This window comes from Pelodiscus sinensis, chromosome 9, assembly GCF_052426305.1.
Source record: "Pelodiscus sinensis isolate ZL-2025 chromosome 9, ASM5242630v1, whole genome shotgun sequence".
Lineage (NCBI taxonomy): Eukaryota > Metazoa > Chordata > Testudines > Trionychidae > Pelodiscus > Pelodiscus sinensis.
In genome coordinates, this window is record NC_143060.1 from 46,339,003 (window position 1) to 46,358,118 (window position 19,116).

General features: G+C 41.8%; 1 protein-coding gene across 4 annotated transcripts in view; it reads right to left on the reverse strand.

The window, feature by feature from the left end:
• The window catches only part of CAMSAP2 (calmodulin regulated spectrin associated protein family member 2), a 180,900-nt gene that overhangs the window by 155,838 nt on the left and 5,946 nt on the right, over window positions 1-19,116 (reverse strand). For all 4 annotated transcript variants that reach the window (XM_075936675.2, XM_075936674.2, XM_075936676.2 and 1 more), the window contains exon 2: window positions 4,777-5,036. In XM_075936675.2, coding sequence (XP_075792790.2) covers window positions 4,777-5,036 — 260 coding nt within the window. The remainder of the gene's footprint in view (window positions 1-4,776; window positions 5,037-19,116) is intronic.

Sequence of the window (19,116 nt, forward strand, 5' to 3'; positions counted from 1 at the left end):
ATTAAATAGAATTTTATGTCCCTATTCACTATCATCATCGTCCTGGTAAAAGACAAAAGAGAAGATTTTGCATCTGGTCTGAAAAGGTTTATAACATTTTAAGCTCATGCAGCTGTACATCAACAGGTTGTACATGGTTCCCTACTTCAAACTGTGAATTTTTTCAGCCTTCATTTGCTTCTTTACCAGTCAGCCAGCCATAGTGGGCTGTGGGCCAACTCTGGGAAAGCCACTAGCAAGCCTGCAATGCTTAGTTTACCTATAGGCTCCGTAACTACTGAGCCTTGTGACTCCCATTGGCTCCTGTTTGCCATTTACCAAAGTAGGCCTGTGAAACACATTGAGAAACACTGCTCTACTATAAGGGTAACAAGCTTGAAAACAATATAGAAAATTCCCTATATACTGCTAATGCAACAATTCAAAACATTTTTTCCATTTATATGATTCTTACTGCTCATTCATCTTCAATTTCACCATCTTCTGCTGATTTGTCTTAACCTTGCTGTTATTTATATTGTACCTTACACAGTTAGACTTGTTTGCACACCTTAAAAGTTTCCAGGCTTTTTACTTTTTCTGAATAGTGATGCAAATTACAAAGCTGTCAGCCAAAATATCTCAAATAGTGTATACAATACTTCAAGTGGTACAGGTTGGATCTTCCTGGTCCGGCATCCTGGGGACCTGAGCAGTCCCAGATGAGGGAATTTGCCAGACCAGAGAAGGTCCCCTGCTACCAGGCCCCTCAGCCTGCTACCGCTTCCCACCTCTGGCTCCTTCAGCCCGCTGCTGGCTGGGCTACACAGCGGCCCCAGCCCTGCTGCCATACCCGCTGCTCCAGCCACCGTGGCAACCGGCATGGCAACAGGCACCCTTGGGCCCGCTGCTGGGGCATCAGTCCCACTGCTGGCCGACACATGGCACCGATTGAGCTGCCGACCTGCCACGTCCCCAGCTGAGTTGCCACAGCCCTGACTCCAATGCCACAGCCCCAAATGGGCTTCCCCTGTGGGGCTGCCACAGCCAGGCTGCCACGGCTCTGTCATTATTGCCGGGCCCCCATCAGGTTACTGCAGCACAACCCCACTTCAGGGTCAGCACGCACGGGCGGCACCAGCCCCAGCTGGGTTGCTAGGCTCTCCTTGCCCTGCTACCACGGCCCCACTAATGCCGCCAGGCTGCTGATGTCTGGCCCCACTACCACCAGCCTTGCCCAGGGGTTTTAGCTGCTGGCCCTCCTGCCCCGTGACTCTCGATCAGTAACATCCATAGTCCTGACAGATGTTGCTGGACAAGAGAGTCCCGGCTTAGGGAGGTACAACCTGTATTAGGAATACTGTTGGTAGAGTTGCTTCTTTTCATATTATATGGAGAGAAGCTCAGTATTTCTTTACAAAACTATTTTACATCAAGAACTATAGCACCCTTTAGTAAGGTTTTTCTAAAATGGTTTCCTATCTTCCTATTATTAGGCTATCCTAATTCCTATTCCTGGTATGAGGACATTGATCTAGTCATTCCCCCCATTATGCAGCTAGACACAGGAATTTTGAAAAATAAAAGATAAGATTCCTGATAGACAAATTGCTTTCCAAGTAGAAGGAGAGAAACGGAACCAACCCACAAGATCTCTCTTACCATCACTAGATTTCAGGGCGGGGGGTGAAATCCTAATTCCAATCAAGTCCAGGGGAGTTTTGCAATGGATTTCATTAGGGCCAGATTTAATTTAGGGCATCCAAAATGCTACAAGTAAGCTCTCTCACTCTTACCGTAAACTTCTCAGGGATTGTGTCTACTCATTTCTAGAGCACTGAGCACACTGATTGGGGCATCTGGCCGTGACGAGAATACAAATAAAGTAAGGTTTTGTCTATGCTTCTAAAATTGAAACACTGCCCTGTATGCACTTTAAAGTGAAAGTGTTGCCACAGCAGGCATGCTGGGAGAGCTCTCTCAGTGCTTTATTTAAACCAGCTCCGCAAAGGGAGCAGCTAATAGCACTGGGACCCCGTTTACACTGGTATTTTACTGCACTGTAAGCAGTGCTTTTTTTGTAAGAAAAAAGGTGCCAGTAGTCCGGGGGGAAAGTTGTTGAGCAAAGAAAAAAAAGCCACGCTGGGGGCCAAAATATCATTGCAGCCCCTCCTGAGCGGACTTGCATTGGGAGCCCCACTGCCCCAGGAAAAGAGGTGCTGGTGCATCCGAAGGGAATGCAATTCATTTAAGTTATGCAGGGAGCATGGGGCCAGTGGGAGAGTCACCCACTGGTCCCACGTTCACGTCTGCTTTTGAAATGTACAAGGACTCTGCCGGTGCTCTTGTGCATTTCAAAGGCTAAGGTGCCACAGGGAGCGTGGGGCCAGAGGGGTCCCCCACTGGTCCCCTGCTCCCTGCGGGGCTTCTGCTTTTGAACCAGGCAGGCTCTTGCTTCAGTTCAAAGGCGGACGCACCCTTAGAGAGTAACTGAATAGTCAAAGGAAATCCCAACAACTATTCGATTAGTTAATTAATCTAAATTTAACATCCCTAGTGAACAGACCAACATGCTTCATCTTTTGTTACTGTATTTTTAATACGTTGCATAACCAGCCAACAGCAACCCCTTTCTCAGTCAAACATAAACCGACCCTGTGAGAGAATAAGGTTTTATTATCTGAATGTATCCATTCTCTCGTGAGTGTGCACATTAGGGATGTAATAGTATAGTTAATTAACCAATCAACCGACAAGCAAAAGCTTATTGGTTAATGTTATAGACTACACGCATTCCCTCCCCCCATCCCCACTGCCAGTAAATTTTCTAGCATGCTGGACAGCAGCCCAGCTTAGTCCTCGCTTGTGCTGGGTCTGGGATCTAACCCTGCTGCGGCTCTGCATTTGAAGTGTATTAGGAGCTGGGTGGGCAGGCATCCTAGCTCAGTTCCGGCTTGCGCCGGGAACTCAGACCCACACTGGATGGTGGCTGCTGCCAACCCACGCGACTGCCTCTGTATCAGAGGCAACAGTGCAGGGTGACAGGCAGCCAGTCCATGAAGGGAGCTGGTTTTTCAACTGCCAAGAAGACCAACTCCTGTCTGGTATCCCATACTGCTGCCTCTGACTCAGAAACAGCAGCACAGAGTGGCAGGGGGTTCCTCAGGAGTGGGACCAGATCACGCTAGCTGCCAGCACCAACCTTGGGGACTATACAATAGTTGAGTAACCAGTAAGAGTTCATGAGGTTCCTGACTATTCAATTAACAGATATTTAACATCCCTAGTGCACAAACAAATCTCACAAATCAAATGTTTAAAAAGCTGTGTTTTCAGAGTATAGTAACTGTTGGAACCAAAAGCCTCTGGTGACCCTAGCTTTAAGTAGTACTGTAGTTCATATTAGGTACAGAACTAATATTGACAATCTGTTTTAACAGTTTTACCATGGTTTTCTTAACTGGAATGTTTTACACAGATTTAAGTAACTCATAGGAATACTGTGTGTTGTTATATTGGGCTATGACATTCTGTTCAGGCATTGAGAATTTCCATTTTAAAATGGGTCCAAAGGTTTAAAAAGTATGACATAAGAAAAACAGAGGGAAATTTCATTTGTCCAGGGTAGGTTAACAAAACTTATCAAGGTGAATTTCATGGATTTAATCCAAACACTTAGCTTTTCCCTTGAAGGTGCTAGCAGTTGAAGACTTGCAAAAAAGATAGTATTTGCTTTCATACATACATACACAAGAGTAAAATACCTACAGTGAACAGGTACAAAACACACCAACTTTGTCTCTTCCTTCAAAAAATTATTTAAAATTGCAGCTCTTACGCCTCATTACCTCAGCTGTCACTCAACATCCCTAAACATTAACTGTAACACAGAAATCATCTATAGTCACATTTTCCCACAGTCCTCCAATCAATTACAAATATTCCTGAGGAGTCTGTTATGCTATGCTGCTGGAACACTCCCATAAAATACTGCATTAGAAAGTATGAGCAATACTGGGACAAGCTTATAAGAAGTAGTCCTAGGGTACACAAAATTCAGAGGAGTTTGACAGACTAATGGTAACATTTACATTGTCACCGTATTTCCCTTATTTCAGAAATGATCAAGACAGACAAAGGCCAGAAGTTAAGCTGGACAAACCTTTTGTAGCATTCAGCGAATAAGCCACTCTGGATGGCATTTTGACCTAGTGAAGTCAAATGGCAAAATTGTCACTAACTTGAATTGACACAAGATTTCACCCTCCACCTTTAAAGACAATTTGGCACTTTAAGCTGCATCAAACTGTATTTCAGTATTTTACTGAGTGAAAAATTACAGCTAACCATGTTAATAAAGTTAGTATGTCTATAAAAACACGAATTTACAGAACTGCAAAGTGTTCCCTCACAATCAAAAAATTATGAGCTATTCTATAGGAGGTGAAGAGAATAGGTGGATAGAGCGAAAAAGGGATGAACACAGACACTGGGAAAAAGAGAAATGGTACTAGAACAGAAACAAAGATGACACGTCCATTGTTGGGGGAAAAATATATTTTCTTTCGTGTCTGAAAGAAACTTTCAAAGATAAGGCTTCTAAATTTTGAAATGTTCCTCAACTCCCCATTTTGAAAGGGAGAGGCAAGGAAAGACATATAAGTTAATAACCCTCTCATAAGTTAACTGAATCTAGTTCTTGAAATTAAAATAATGATGAGACTTAAGACAAACACAAATAAATAATTGCACAGCTATTAGATGCACAAAGACAAAGTATACAAAAGCCACACTCACCATCTGAATGGGTTTCTTGTGCAGATCTCTTTCAGTTACTAACTTCTCTTGGTCAGTGACATAAAGACCTTTCTGTGCCAAGGCCTGGATAACTGCATCATGACCCACAAGTGGTTTTGCAGCATCACTCTTGAGAATAAGACTTCCAGCACGACAATAGAGTTCAGCAGATAGCAGCAAGTTAACAACAGGTGGCTTAATGTGTTCCTGGTCATACTGATCTGTGTAAAATGGTTCTCGCAATTCCTCTGGAACATTTTCTATAAGAACCAAAAGGCATAATCAGATATACAACACTTCACAATACTAGGAAAAACAAACAACAAATAATCTAAACAGCACCTTAAAGACTAACAAAACATGCAGATGGTATCATGAGCTTTCGTGGGTACAACCCATTTCTTCAGATGAATGGAGCATTCAAAGTCTAGTTCCAAAATAAATAGGGGATTAGGGCAGGAGACGGAAGGGGGGAAATAGTGAATTAGAGTGTTCATGTTACATGAAGCTGATAGAGAAGGTGCAAATTGTGCTTAAGTACCCATTGTTTGGTTGGTTACAGTTACAGATTAACTCAGCTACCCCTTTGAAGCTTTTGAACATGTTAAGTACTAGGAAAGGTACATTATCAATACACACCTTACATAAAAGTTGTTAGGTAGGAAGTATCAATTTTTATATAATCATTCTATATTTTAAGACAAATCTATGCTGGACCCGTTACAGTAAAAGAACGGAAAACAGTGCTGGTGAAAGTTACTTATAATAAGGTCTAACAAAATTAAGCCTCAAACATTAGTTTGAGGAGAGAATCCAAAGTTTTTACATTGCAAAGCACAAAACGGCCAAGATATTTTTTTAAAACAGCATTAATTCAAAATGTCTTGACTTTTTCCAAGTTCATGGCCAAAACCTTCCTTCTTTTAATGCTGTATTTCATAGTCCAGCCACAAAGTCAAAACTGATGTCAGGCTGCCATGATTCCAACACTCATTCCATCATTTTACAGAAATAGAACAATACTACATTCTAGTGTACACGACAGGTTTTTTGGGGGGATGGCGGGGGGGGGGGGGGAAGAAAGCCAGCCCTTTTGCTGAAACTAGGGATGTGAATACGTAACGGGTTAACTGGTAAAAATCACCCTTACTGGGTGATACTTTATTGGGTAATAATTAACCAGTGCCTGGGAGCTTCCCCCCAGCCCTGTTGGGCTCATTGTACCATAAGCCAGAGCAAAGCCAGCAGCCCCCTATAGAGACAGGAGTCCTGCAAGTAGTCTTCCCTATCCCACTTAATCAGTTAACCAATTAAACCTGGTTAACTAATGAAACGGGATTTTACATCCCTAGCTGAAATATGTTCAGGCTGCATCCTGAACTGTGTAACTGGCCTCCTTTTAACAGAGTGTCTTTCTCTCTGAATGTCTGCAGAGCCAACAAAAAGCTACCCAAGTATTTTTCCAATTATGCTGAGATTTTCCACCAAAGAAAATTGGTACAATGCCATCTATCACAAGTTTTACAGAAAGCTCTTGACAAGTACCATATACCAGTTATTCCAGATGCATTATTCATGAAAGACGTCAGCTGTATGAATCAAGTAATATCCCATTTATCAGTATATTCCTAAACAACTATAAAATATTTCAAAATGACATTTGATCAAATGAAATAACATTGGCCATAATGTGCAATAGGGTTTCAATATGGCCTCAGGATTTCTATTCCCATACGTAAAAACGAAAGCATTACAAAGGGATTTAGTGATCACCTGCTGCTAGAAGTGCAGTCCCAGTTATCTCAAAGCATTGATCATTTGTGGGATCAAAGAGACCATAAACTCCAGTCCAAAAACTGGGCACAAGTGCTGTCAGGAGTGTTCCCCACACTGGTACTCTAAATGTAGAAGATGGGGGCCCACAAAGAGCTCCAAACCTTGCCTCTACAGAAACTGGTTATCAATTTCCCCCCAGAATCACAACACACAGATTTTGGAAGATTTGCTGCCACCATCAAGTGCCTTTTATCTCTAAAATCAGGGGTGAACACTTCAAATCACTCCCCAGGGGTACCTCAAGCTCTTTTGCCCCAAAAGAGCTTGCAAAAAAGAAAAGAGAAAAAACAAGCTGCAGTCTCTGGTAGCTGACCCCTCAGTCTGAGGCATGCAGATACACACAGGCATGCAAATACAGACAAGACCCTCCAGAACACAAGAATCAAATCATCACCTTAAAAGAAGTGATGTTTATTACAAAACAAAAGATAAACTTGATAAAGCATACTTGATTGCTAGATGATTCAGAGCAACTAAGGAAAACAAATTAAAACAGAGAAAATCTCTGCCACAATGCTTAGATAGTAAGAGGGTAGGGGAGGCATATAATCACACAGAGCAGTGCAAACCAAACCACAAAATAAGGAAATTTACCTTGAACATGACTGGCCTCCAAATTCCCTGTTACTTCTCATTTTCTCTTTGTTCAGTCCACTCCCATGCCCTGAATTCCATGAGATATGGTAGTCCTGCCTGGGTTTAAATAATTCCTTGTCTCAACTCCTGGTTTCTCTCTCCCACAGAAAGAAAGCAGGAAGGGACCCTATATCCAATTCAAACTTCAACCCTCTATCTCGACTGGTTCTCCGAGGCCAACACCTTTACTAGGTTCCTGAGCTTAACCCTTTAGTCACCAGGTGCCAGTCAGCATTCCTCCTCCTGCCCATTATAAGGGCCCATTCACTTGTGCCAGGGAACAGAAAAACAGCAAGGAAAACTGCAGGCTCTTTCCAGCTTAAGTGACATGATAGGAAAGACACTGAAAGAGTTGGAAGTGATATAGAGAATGATTATTAGTCAAGGTGATTAGGCATGCATCCCCATGCTGGTGTCCCTAAACCTCGGACTGCCAGAAGCTGGAACTGGATGACAGGGGATAGATCACAAAATATTGCTTCTGCCAACACCACACTCTTCACACTGGCACCTGCCACAGCATAACTTTTGGAGGGAGGGGGGGCAGGGAAGAGAGAGATAAGAGGTAGGGATGTTAAATTGGTGTTTCATCAACTAGCTGATGACTTACGACTGATTAGTCAATAAGGAGAGAAACTGCAGAGCAGCAGCAGGGTTAGCTCGCAGCCCCAGGAACTAACCCCGCTGTGACTCTGTCTTTTAAATGTATTAAGACCCACCAGGAATCAGATGTCCTGACTTGTACCTAGTCCCCCTCCTAACCACCCTGCTTCAGCCTTTTAAACATATTAAGAACCTGGCAGCTCTTAATAAATTTAAAAACCAGGGGCTGGGACTGGCAGCAAACTGGGAATCAGCTGATTTCCATCTCATGCATGGTCCCCCGCTACACCTCTGCCTCCCTGATACCCACAGAGACAGTGCTAGGGGGAACCGCCCTTTAAGCTGGCTCCTCTCAGAACTGGCTCCAGCTCCTGCTCTCCCCTCCACTTGCTGCCTCAGACCTTATATTTATCGAATAGTCAACCAGTCACTTACATAGTTAATAAAGGGTAGTAACTCATATGTGACTTAAACCGAGGTTTAACGGAATACATTTGTTTAGTTAATTGGAGCCATAATAGTTTCAACTATGAAACAATATAGAAGGGCCTTTACCACAGTATTATGATTAGTTTGATGTGTTCACAAATAAAAATCAAATACATAACTGAAGTATCCTTGCTTCTACTAAAACTGTACTTTTAATTAAAACAGGATGCCATATGCATTTCTAATTATTTTGCTACTCTTTTTAATGAATGAAGTTGCTGTCATGCATTTCTACTGATTATTCCAGATCATGTGCTCTGAAATGCATAAATTAGTTGGACGAGTATGTTTAAGCTACCAGAATAGTGGTAGAAATGTAGCCGTGTTAGTCTGGTGCAGCTGAAACAAAAAACAGGATTGTGTAGCACTTTAAAGACCAAAGTCTTTAAAGTGCTACACAGTCCTGTTTTTTGTTTAAGCTACCAATGAACTATCACTTTTCCAAAATACCAACTGAACTTGGAAAACTTTTTACAACAGACTAGGAATGTAAAGGGTTAACCGGTAAGCGGTGAACCAGGAGCCCAGCAGGGCCCACTATCATGTGGGCGGAGGATGGGGGGCACTCCAACCCGGCCTGTCCCAAGCAAGTCACTACAGGTGTACATGTAACACAAATTCCAAACTGCATGCAAGCCATAGAAGTTCTGGATGAAGTCCTATTCTGGACAGCATATATGGAAAGATATAATCCCATTTCTATAAGTAACTGGCTTTAAGTCAAGTGGACAGTTTTTGAAGACATAAAACTAAAATAAATGTTCCAAATTAAAGTGAAACCAGATAAATTAGTTTAATAGAATAGCACCAGAACAAGTGTTATTACAGAGATGTACAAAATTACAAAAACATAGGAAAAATTATAGAACGAAGGAATTAGCTGTTGGAACAGACTGAAAGTTTGCCACTAAATCCAAACTTCTGGATTTTTTTTTTTTTAAAAGGAAACCACCACTGAATAAAATTCTGCTTCTACTATACATATTTTCTCTTGTGCAATGTATATATTATAAGAAAACAACTCAAAACTAGTCTTGATAACAGATCAACAGATTTCAAACGTTTTGCCGTTTGCCATTTATTAAGAACTGTTTTATAGAATACAGGCAAGATATAAGTATTTCTTTCATTGTTCTCCTATGGCCATAGTCTTGCTATGAGCTATGGCGGGTGGATCTGTCTGTGTAAAGCCAATGGCTACGTCTACACTGGCCCCTCTTCCGGAAGGGGCATGTAAATTTCACTAGTCGTCGTAGGGAAATCCGCGGGGGATTTAAATATCCCCCGCGGCATTTAAATAAAAATGTCCGCCGCTTTTTTTCCGGCTTTTAAAAAAGCCGGAAAAGAGCGTCTAGACTGGCCCCGATCCTCCGGAAAAAGTGCCCTTTTCCGGAGGCTCTTATTCTTACTTCAAATAAGAGCCTCCGGAAAAGGGCACTTTTTCCGGAGGATCGGGGCCAGTCTAGACGCTCTTTTCCGGCTTTTTTAAAAGCCGGAAAAAAAGCGGCGGACATTTTTATTTAAATGCCGCGGGGGATATTTAAATCCCCCGCGGATTTCCCTACGACGACTAGTGAAATTTACATGCCCCTTCCGGAAGAGGGGCCAGTGTAGACGTAGCCATAGTGTCTAACCAGTTCTGAAGCAGCTGCCACTGTAGTGGCTACTACTATAGTGAACTAGACACAGTCAACCAGCCAAATAGCCACATTGTTCAAGCCAACTAGCCACACGCAACTGGCCAAATTGCTATATGTGGCTAGAGTGTTGGACACCATGGGTATAGAGCCTTGAAGTCAATGGGACTCTGCACGTCATAGTGAGCCATGTTTACATGATGCTGGACTGGAGTTTGTCTCTGTCAAACTGAAGTCCTGCTAGATGCAGTAGGAATCGGATGCTAATTTTAGTAAATTAATACTTCTGCTTCCCCACACCTTGCCTCTAAAAGCATCCCAAGGTCAAGCTTTGAAGTTAATGAGTACTGTAGTTTAAAAAAAAATAGCGGTTATGCTACGCTGCCCAAAAATACAGTTGTTCTTGAAACCAACGCTTAAATATGCAGGAATTATATCTGGCTGGATTGACATTGTCAGTAGGATACACAGGATTCATTTTTGGAAAGCACAAACCACAAGGAGACTACAAATCTTCAACTTGGGGTTACGGATTTCATTGGTCCTGGGCTACCAGGAGACGAATGAAAACAAATGTGCAAACTCAGCATACAATTTTTTGGTTTTTGTGTTTTCCTCTCTGCATGACTGCCACAGAATGAAATTAGCTGGCTTATTCCACTTCATTTACTTGGGTCCAATACTTTGATGATGGTTTTACATGTCATTCTATTCCCTTCCATAGTTTGTAATGGATGGAGAGTATGATCCTGCACACATTTATGCACGTTTACATGTCACACACTGCAGATACTGCTATTATTTTAATAGGATTACTCACAGCACCAAAAGATATGCACATATATTATGCATGCAGAATCCAAGCCTGAAAGATCTGTCTCTTTCATGAGACATGGAGATTTTAGTTAAATCAAGGTTAATAGTTCAGTCATGTTTTCCATTTTTAACCCATTTTACACTGTTTTTAGGGAGTACTTTGAGACCTAAGATGATAATCAAAATGAACATTTAAGTTTCAGGTGCTTACACAGAAACTACTCAATAGTTTCCTTCCTTCCTTGATCAAAATTTTGGAGGGAAATCAATGAATACAATTTAACAAGTAAAATCTTCAATTATTTTCTTGATGGTACCATTTAAAAAACAAGATAATTCACATTACTAGAAAGCATGAAATACCCAAAGATCAAGTGATGACTTCAAAATATACAGAAGGGCCTACACGTTGATGAAGCTCTCGTTTATTGTTAAAGGATTTTGTCACTTTATAAACTTTTTACACTTGAGCTCACAAGGAAGGTAAATGTTTAGACCCAATTATTACAACAGTCAACACTCTCTATAAAAATGTTTCATCAATCTCCTTGCTGACAGGGAGCCTACAATGAAGGGTCAAGACTGTTGGGGTAGGTTAAGCCTTAAAATAGGGGGGTATCACAGAGAGCCTTTTTCCAGGATATTTAACCATGACAGATATTTAATCATGACAGGATAATGCATTCGTAACAGTAACCAGCCGTGAAAGCAGTGTGGACAAAAATCAATTTTTTTAAAAGAAGTGTCAAAACATTGATTTTTTTTAATTCAAATTGGATTTTTTTATAAAATGCTTTTTGAGGGAAAAAACCCTATCTAGAGATGGTTTTAATTAAAATATCTTTGAGCTATAATTTATCTCATCGTGAAACAGGGATTACAAATTTAGTTCTATAGTATAAGACAATATATTCATGCAAAGACAACCAGTCCAGTAGCACGTTAGAGAAACAAATTATATATATACACACACACACACACACACACACACACACTTCCTCAACTCATCTGAGGAAATGGGTTTTACTCATTAATGCTCATGATATTATATGTACATATATTTGTTAATCTCTAAGGTGCTACAGGACTACTCACTCCTTTTAAAGTACCAGGCTAACACAGCAACGCCTCAGACTTTTATTCATGTAATTCAGAAGCAGGAAGCCTGCTAAACAACTAGTTGAGCTCCTGGATGATCGAGATACAAAAGGAGCAAATAAAAATGATAAAGTCACTGTAGAGAAACTAAATGAATTATTTGCTTCAGTCTTCACGGCTGAGGATGTTAGGGAGATTCCCAAACCTGATCCGTCCTTTGTAAGTGACAAATCTGAGGACTTGTCACAGATGGAAGTGTCATTGGAGGAGGTTTTGGAATTAATTGATAAATTAAACAGTAACAAGTCACCGTGACCAGATGGCATTCACCCAAGTGTTCTGAAAGAACTCAAATGAGAAATTGCAGAACTATTAACTATGGTTTGTAACCTATCCTTGAAATCAGCTTCTGTACCCAATGACTGAAAGATAGCTAATGTAATGCCAATATTTTAAAAGGGCTCTAGAGGCAATCCCGGCAATTACAGACCGGTAAGTCTAATGTCAGTACCGGGCAAATTAGTTTAACAGTGTGATGACGCGTTGGGGTTCTCCCGCCTCCTGCACCCCCGTAATGGCACAAACGGACTCCACCAGCCAGTAGAATAGAGGGAGTTTATTGCTTCTCCAGGATACAGCACAGCACAGATGTAATTTGGTTACAGGGCAGGCCTAGGATGCCTCAGCCCCCCTTGATATGGGGGATACTGGGCCCCTAAATTCCAACCCCCTTCCCTAGGCTGTCTCCTCCATGATCCCAGACAGAAAAAAAAACCTCTCTTCCAGCCCTGCCCCCCAGCCAGGGGCAGCATTCCACCTTTCTTTGTTTCTCCCCATGGGAGGTAGCTGGTCAGACAGGTTTGGAGACCCTTTTGCATAATGACTCACCCCTTTTTCCTGCTGGGTCTTGCTACAGACAGCAGAGATCGCCACAGCCCGAGCAAGTTACCCCCACTACATCACAAACAACAGTAAAGAATAAAATTGTCAGACACATGGAAGAACATAATTTGTTGAGCGAAAGTCAACACAGTTTCTGTAAAGGGAAATCATGTCTTATTAATCTATTCGAGTTCTTTGAAGGGGTCAACAAACCTATGGACAAGGGGGATACAGTAGATATAGTGTACTTAGATTTCCAGAAAGCCTTTAACAAGGTCCCTTACCAAAGGCTCTTACGTAAATTAAGCTGTCATGGGATAAGAGAGAAGGAAGATCCTTTCATTGACTGAGAACTGGTTAAAAGACAGGAAACAAAGAGTAGGAATAAATGGTACATTTTCAGAATGGAATGGGGTAACTAGTGGTATTCCCCAAGGCTCAGTCCTAGGACCAATCCTATTCAACTTATTCAAAAATGATCTGAACAGTGAGGCGGCAAAGTTTGCAGACAATACTAAAATGCTTACGATAGTTAAGACCAAAGCAGACTGTGAAGATCTTCAAAAAGATCTCACCAAATAAAACGATTGGGCAACAAAATGGCAACTGAAATTTAATGTGGATAAATGTAAAGTAATGCACATTGGAAAAAATAACCCCAACTGCACATACAATATGATGGGGGCTAATTTAGGTACAACTACTCAGGAAAGAGATCTTGGAGTCATGGTGGATAGCACTCTGAAGATGTCCATGTAGTGTGCAGCAGCAGTTAAAAAAGCAAACAGGATGTTAGGAATCATTAAAAAAAGGGATAGAGAAAAAGACGGAGAATATCTTATTGTCCTTATATAAATCCATGGTATGCCCACATCTCAAATACTGCGTGCAGATGTGGTCTCTTCACTTCAAAAAAGATATACTGTCATTAGAAAAGGTTCAGAAAAGGGCAACTAAAATGATTAGGGGTTTGGAATGGGTCCCATATGAGGAGAGATTAAAGAGAATAGGACTTTCCAGCTTGGAAAAGAGGCAACTAAAGGGGGATATGATAGGGGTCTATAAAATCATGACTGGTGTGGAGAAAGTAAATAAGGAAAAGTTATTTACTTGTTCCCATAATATATGAACTAGGGGCTACCAAATGAAATTAATGGGTAGCCGGTTTAAAACAAATAAAAGGAAGTTCTTCTTCACACAGCAGATCCTCTCCCTGTGATTAAGACAGGCATGCACGCAAAATGCCTGGTTTCCCAAATAACACATCATCATGAGAAGTGTTCCTCCTCAGGAGGAAGCCATGTTAAAGATGATAAAAGAAACATATCTGAACATGCAGGATCTTCAAGTTGGTCATTTTTTTTATTTCCGAGTTCTTTCTTAAGGACTGACTCTCTTCCTTCTGGACTATTCTTGAACGTGCATGGCTGAGCAAAAAAATATAGTGGCTAGCCTATCATTTTTTAATGCAGTTGTGATGCAAAATAAACAGCTGAAATAGGCAGATCTTCCTTTTACAATTTCACCTTTAAAGCAGTATTGTCAGTGAAAGCAATGAGTAATACTAAATGAGCAGCGTGGTAATAATTAAATAACTGCATTGATGTATTTTGTTTAGGAGAATCCATCCTCAGCATACAGGATTCTGAAGACTATCCACCTTCAAGGGCACAATCAGTTTCTAGAATTTCAGTTACAGTATCTTCCAATGAGAATGTTTCAGTCTAATCACATATATGTCACATTAGCCACAGTATATCATGTGTAGCAATAAAATAAAATAAAAAAAATCCATCATCCAGAAATTACCACAGATAAGTTTGGGATAAGATCCAGCAGATTGCAAAAAAAAGTAATTGATGAAAAAGTTGGACAGTTTGTGCAACCGACTCGCATGTGATTGAGAACCCACAATTCATTAACATGGTTAATTCATTAAGAATAGGATATAGTCCACCCAACAGAGCAGGCGTCGCAGGCAAATGGCTGGGTAAAGTGTATGAAAAAGAAATTTAACAATGAGCAAAAAGTCTAGAGGGTAAAATTCTTAACCTGAGTCTTGATTGGTGGAGCAACATCCACAATGATCCTGTTGTACGTGATTGTGTGACAGCAGCAGAAGGGTATATCATCCTTACAGAAACAATTGATACATCTGGGAATGCACACACTGCAGAATACTTACAAGAAATAGCAGTAAAAGCTATAACGAACTAGAAACAAAAGCTGTAACAATTCAAATGTCTAATATGCAACTTGATCACTGACAATGCTATAAATGTATCCAAGATAAGAAGAAATTTGAAAGAGTGAAGAGCATCCCAAGCCAATAACATATGGCTGCAGTGCTCATTTGATGCACCCCAATACCCTGCCTTAGGCCACAACACTCTCCTTCACACAAACTGCCTCCCAGACCCCACACCTACTCCTACACCCCAATACCCTACATAGAACTTCCTCCTGCACCCAACCTCCGTTCCAGACCCTACATCTCCTCCATAAACATCATAGAACAGTGCAGCCCTTCACCACTTACTGGTGCACCTACCACAAAAAATCATAGTCTACCTCTGTTTTAACAGTATGATCAAAGAGACCTATAATGGGGGGGGGGGGTAAGAGGAGCAAAAGCGTGTAGTCTATAGCATTAACCTATAAGCATTTGCTTATAGTTTAATCAGTTAATTGAATACACTATTACATCCCTATCATTGACTACACAATTAATCAATAAGGGGTAGCACTGCTACCACTCAGTCCTGGATCCTGCCGGGTGCAGTAACTACCCCCGCTGCAGCTCTGTACAACAAGTACTTGTACAGCAGAGTTGAAGCGGGGGTTGAGGCCGGGTCCCAGTGTGAGCTGGGAGTGAGCCAGCCTGTCTGTGCAGGCCCTTAGTGCTTGTACTGCAGCCCCAGAATCAACCCCTGCTGTGGTTCTGCATTACAAGAACCAAGAGCCAGATTTTGGGCAGGTTGGCTCAGTTCCAGCTTGTGCTGGGATCTGGCATCAACCTCCTTGCTGCCTCTTAGTGCTTGTAGTGCAGAACCGCAGCAAAGGTAGTTGTCGGGTCCCGGCACGAGCCAGGACTGAGCCAGACTGTCAACCAGCCCTCTAAAAAAATTGACTTGCAGAGAGTGTAGGGTGTTGCATGTAGTCGACAGCATTAACCAGTAAGCACATGCTTAATGGTTAATTGTGTAGTTGACTAAACAATTACATGCCTAGTATATAAAGTTAAAAATATGGAGTATTGAATGGTTTATGGTTTTAAACGTGCAAATGAAGACAATCAAGGGTGTTTCCCTCTATGCCTGGGTGATTACCTGTAAACAGCCCATTTTGTACTTTAAGTCATAGCAGTGGTCGATATTAGGAAGACATGTGACCACCCTAAGCAGCAGGGTCTGATCAGGTAATTTTCCATGGAGAGTGGAATATAGAAATAGAATTCCCACCGAAAAGGAAGACAATTTAGGATGCAAAATTTTCAGGCTTTTGTCTTTGGCTGGCACGTCACTCCCAAGAGAATAAACCAGAGATCCCAGGGAAAAAAGATCTTCCATGGTGTCAGGGGAAACGCCCCCGGCATGGGGTGCATCCCCCTTCTAAGGTCCCGTGCCCCAAGTCCAGGCCCCTCTATCAGGGCGTATACAGTACTTGAGGCCTAGCTCCGGGACAAGCCTCTCCAGGCTGCGATGATTGCCCAGGGTGCAGCAAGGCGTGGTAGGGGGACCCGGGCCCTCCCTCTCTACCGGGTCCCAGCCCAGGGTCCTTTAGGCAGGGACTCTTGCTCCTGCCTGCTCGGTGGGGAATCCAGCCGATACACACCAAGCTGGGATGGCAATCCCTTGCCCTGGGCTGCTTCCTACCACCCCTATCTGCTTTGGCAGCGGTCCTTACCAGGGCCGGGGCTGGTGGTGTAGGTGGTCCAGTCCCTCAGGTGGGGTTGGCTGCTGGCTTCGCTCCCGGAGTCTGATGCTGGCCCTCACTCTGGCCTCAGCTACTGCAGGAACACTGGGATTGCGGCCTGGGCCCTTCTACCCTCCAGCTGCCTCCCCTCCAACTGGGCTCCCTCTGCCTTTATATGCTGGCTCTGCTGGGAGCATGCTCAGCAGGGCTGAAGGGGCGAGGCTCTTTCAGCCAGCTGGGCCTGGGCTACTCCCAGTCCTTCAGTGCGGGGCCTGTTGGCTCCGTCATACATGGGTTGGAGGTTTAGCTAGAACAAGAACAGTTTTAGGATAAGTCTATAATAAACTTTTACTCTGCTAGAGCTAGCTATGAATTTTCTGTTATTTTAAATTTGTAATTTACTAGCCTCTGCCTGTTCTCACTTGCAACCACTTAAATCCTACTGTTAGTACTTAATAAAGTCACTTTAATTTACTATCAAGCCCAGTGTAAATAACTGTTACCTGGGACAGCAACAAGTGTGTACATCCTCCTTTCATTGTTAAAGGGAGCTTACCTGAATTATTTATTTGGGACTCTAATCCAATTGAGCACCTTGCTACTTAGCACTAGAGTTTAAAAACCAGCTTCCTTCGCGGACCGGCTGTCTATTCCCCTGTGCTGCTGCCTCTGATAAAGAGGCAGCAGAGTGGGGTGGCAGTAGCCCCTGTCTAGAGGGAGGTCCTGACCCATAACAAGCCAGGACTGAGCTAGGCTGCTGGCCAGCCTGCTAAAAAATGTACTATCAATGCGGGAAGGGAAATGCGTAGTCTATAGCATTAACCTATAAGCTTTTGCTTATCAGTTAATTGACTACACTGTTTAATCTCTAGTTTAATGTGCTCCTAAATTATGCCACACACAATATTTTTTGGGTTAAGGAACCTATAAGCTGCACTGACTTTGGCAGATCTTCAAAATTTACAAGCACTAACTTAAAGCCTATCACACAGGCCTTAATGCCCCTTACCATATCCAGTTCAAGCTTCAATCTGTTTTATATTAGCTCTAACAGGTTTAGAGACAAAACTTAAAAGAAAAATTGCCACCACAGAAACCAGGTACCAGAGGACTAGGAGAGTCCAAGTTCATAGAATCATAAAACACTAGAACTGGAAGGGACCTCAAGAGGTCATCAAGTCCAATCCTCTACCCTCACGGCAGATAAATAATTTACAGATAATGTCCATCCCTGACAGTTAAAATATCCCAAACAACTTCAATTCTGTAACCGTAACACCACAACTTCTATCCAAATTTATCTGAAAATTTTACATCAAGATATCACACATTTTCTACATTGGCCACACCTGCATTTACACAAAAATGCATCCAACAGACATCTAATACATATGCAACCCCAAACAACCAAAATCTCTACTCCTATCCACTGCTTCATTCTTATGCAATTTCTTCACCTAAGCCAAAGCTTTCAGTTATTTTACAGTATTAACTTGAACCCTTATAAAAAGTCTCCAGTGAGTGTATTCCAGAATCTTCTATAAAGCTCCAGGCTGTTTATATTGGCTCCCGCCACCCATCAGCAGAGCATCTGCAGGATAATTCTGAGAAAGTGAATTTATCAGGTAAATGTTTTTCAAAATTCCTGCTTAATACAAGGTCAGGAACCAAGTACTTTGCAGTCTGTTACTCCAACATTAAAAGAGCATGAATGAATTTTGACCAAACTTTTATATTGAATATAATTAATGTTTGCAACTTAAAGGCTTGTTTGCAAGAATGTTTAAAAAAAAAAAATCACATTGTGATCTCTCTTGGTTGTAAAGATGATTCTCCCTCTCCTGCATCTGTATCATATAACCATGTCTTCACATTACAGTTTGCCTTTATAATTCTCTTACAATACAGTGAATTTTCTAGTGTGGTGATGGTTCCAAGAAAGAAAGAACACAAACTCTTGCAATGTCATCAAAAATTGGCAAAAGCCTGAAGAGGATAAGTCTCTTGTATATTGTGCTAAAATGTATTTAAATTCTTTCCACTAGTCAATCCAGGGCAGCCTCTGTTCACGGCAGACCAGGCACACCACAGGCCGAGCTGAAGCAGCCCCTGTCTATGATGGGGGTTGAGGCCCCGTTCCAACCCAACAGGAGGCGGGGGAGGGGCCACTCCAGAACTGCCTCTTCCTTTAATCATTTAACCAATATGTTGAATTGGTTAATCAATTAAAAACAGGATTTTACATCCCTAAGGAGCTGTCTGTTGAATTCAAAATAATTTACCATATAAATAATTATTTTCAGATTTAAACCCAAATGCTGCCCTTTCAAAATTGCAATCAAACTTCACTTTTCCAGTCCCAAGAATGTTTAAACATTTTTAATTTTTTTTAATCGTTGATTTTTGTCTAAAAGTTTATTTAAAAAAA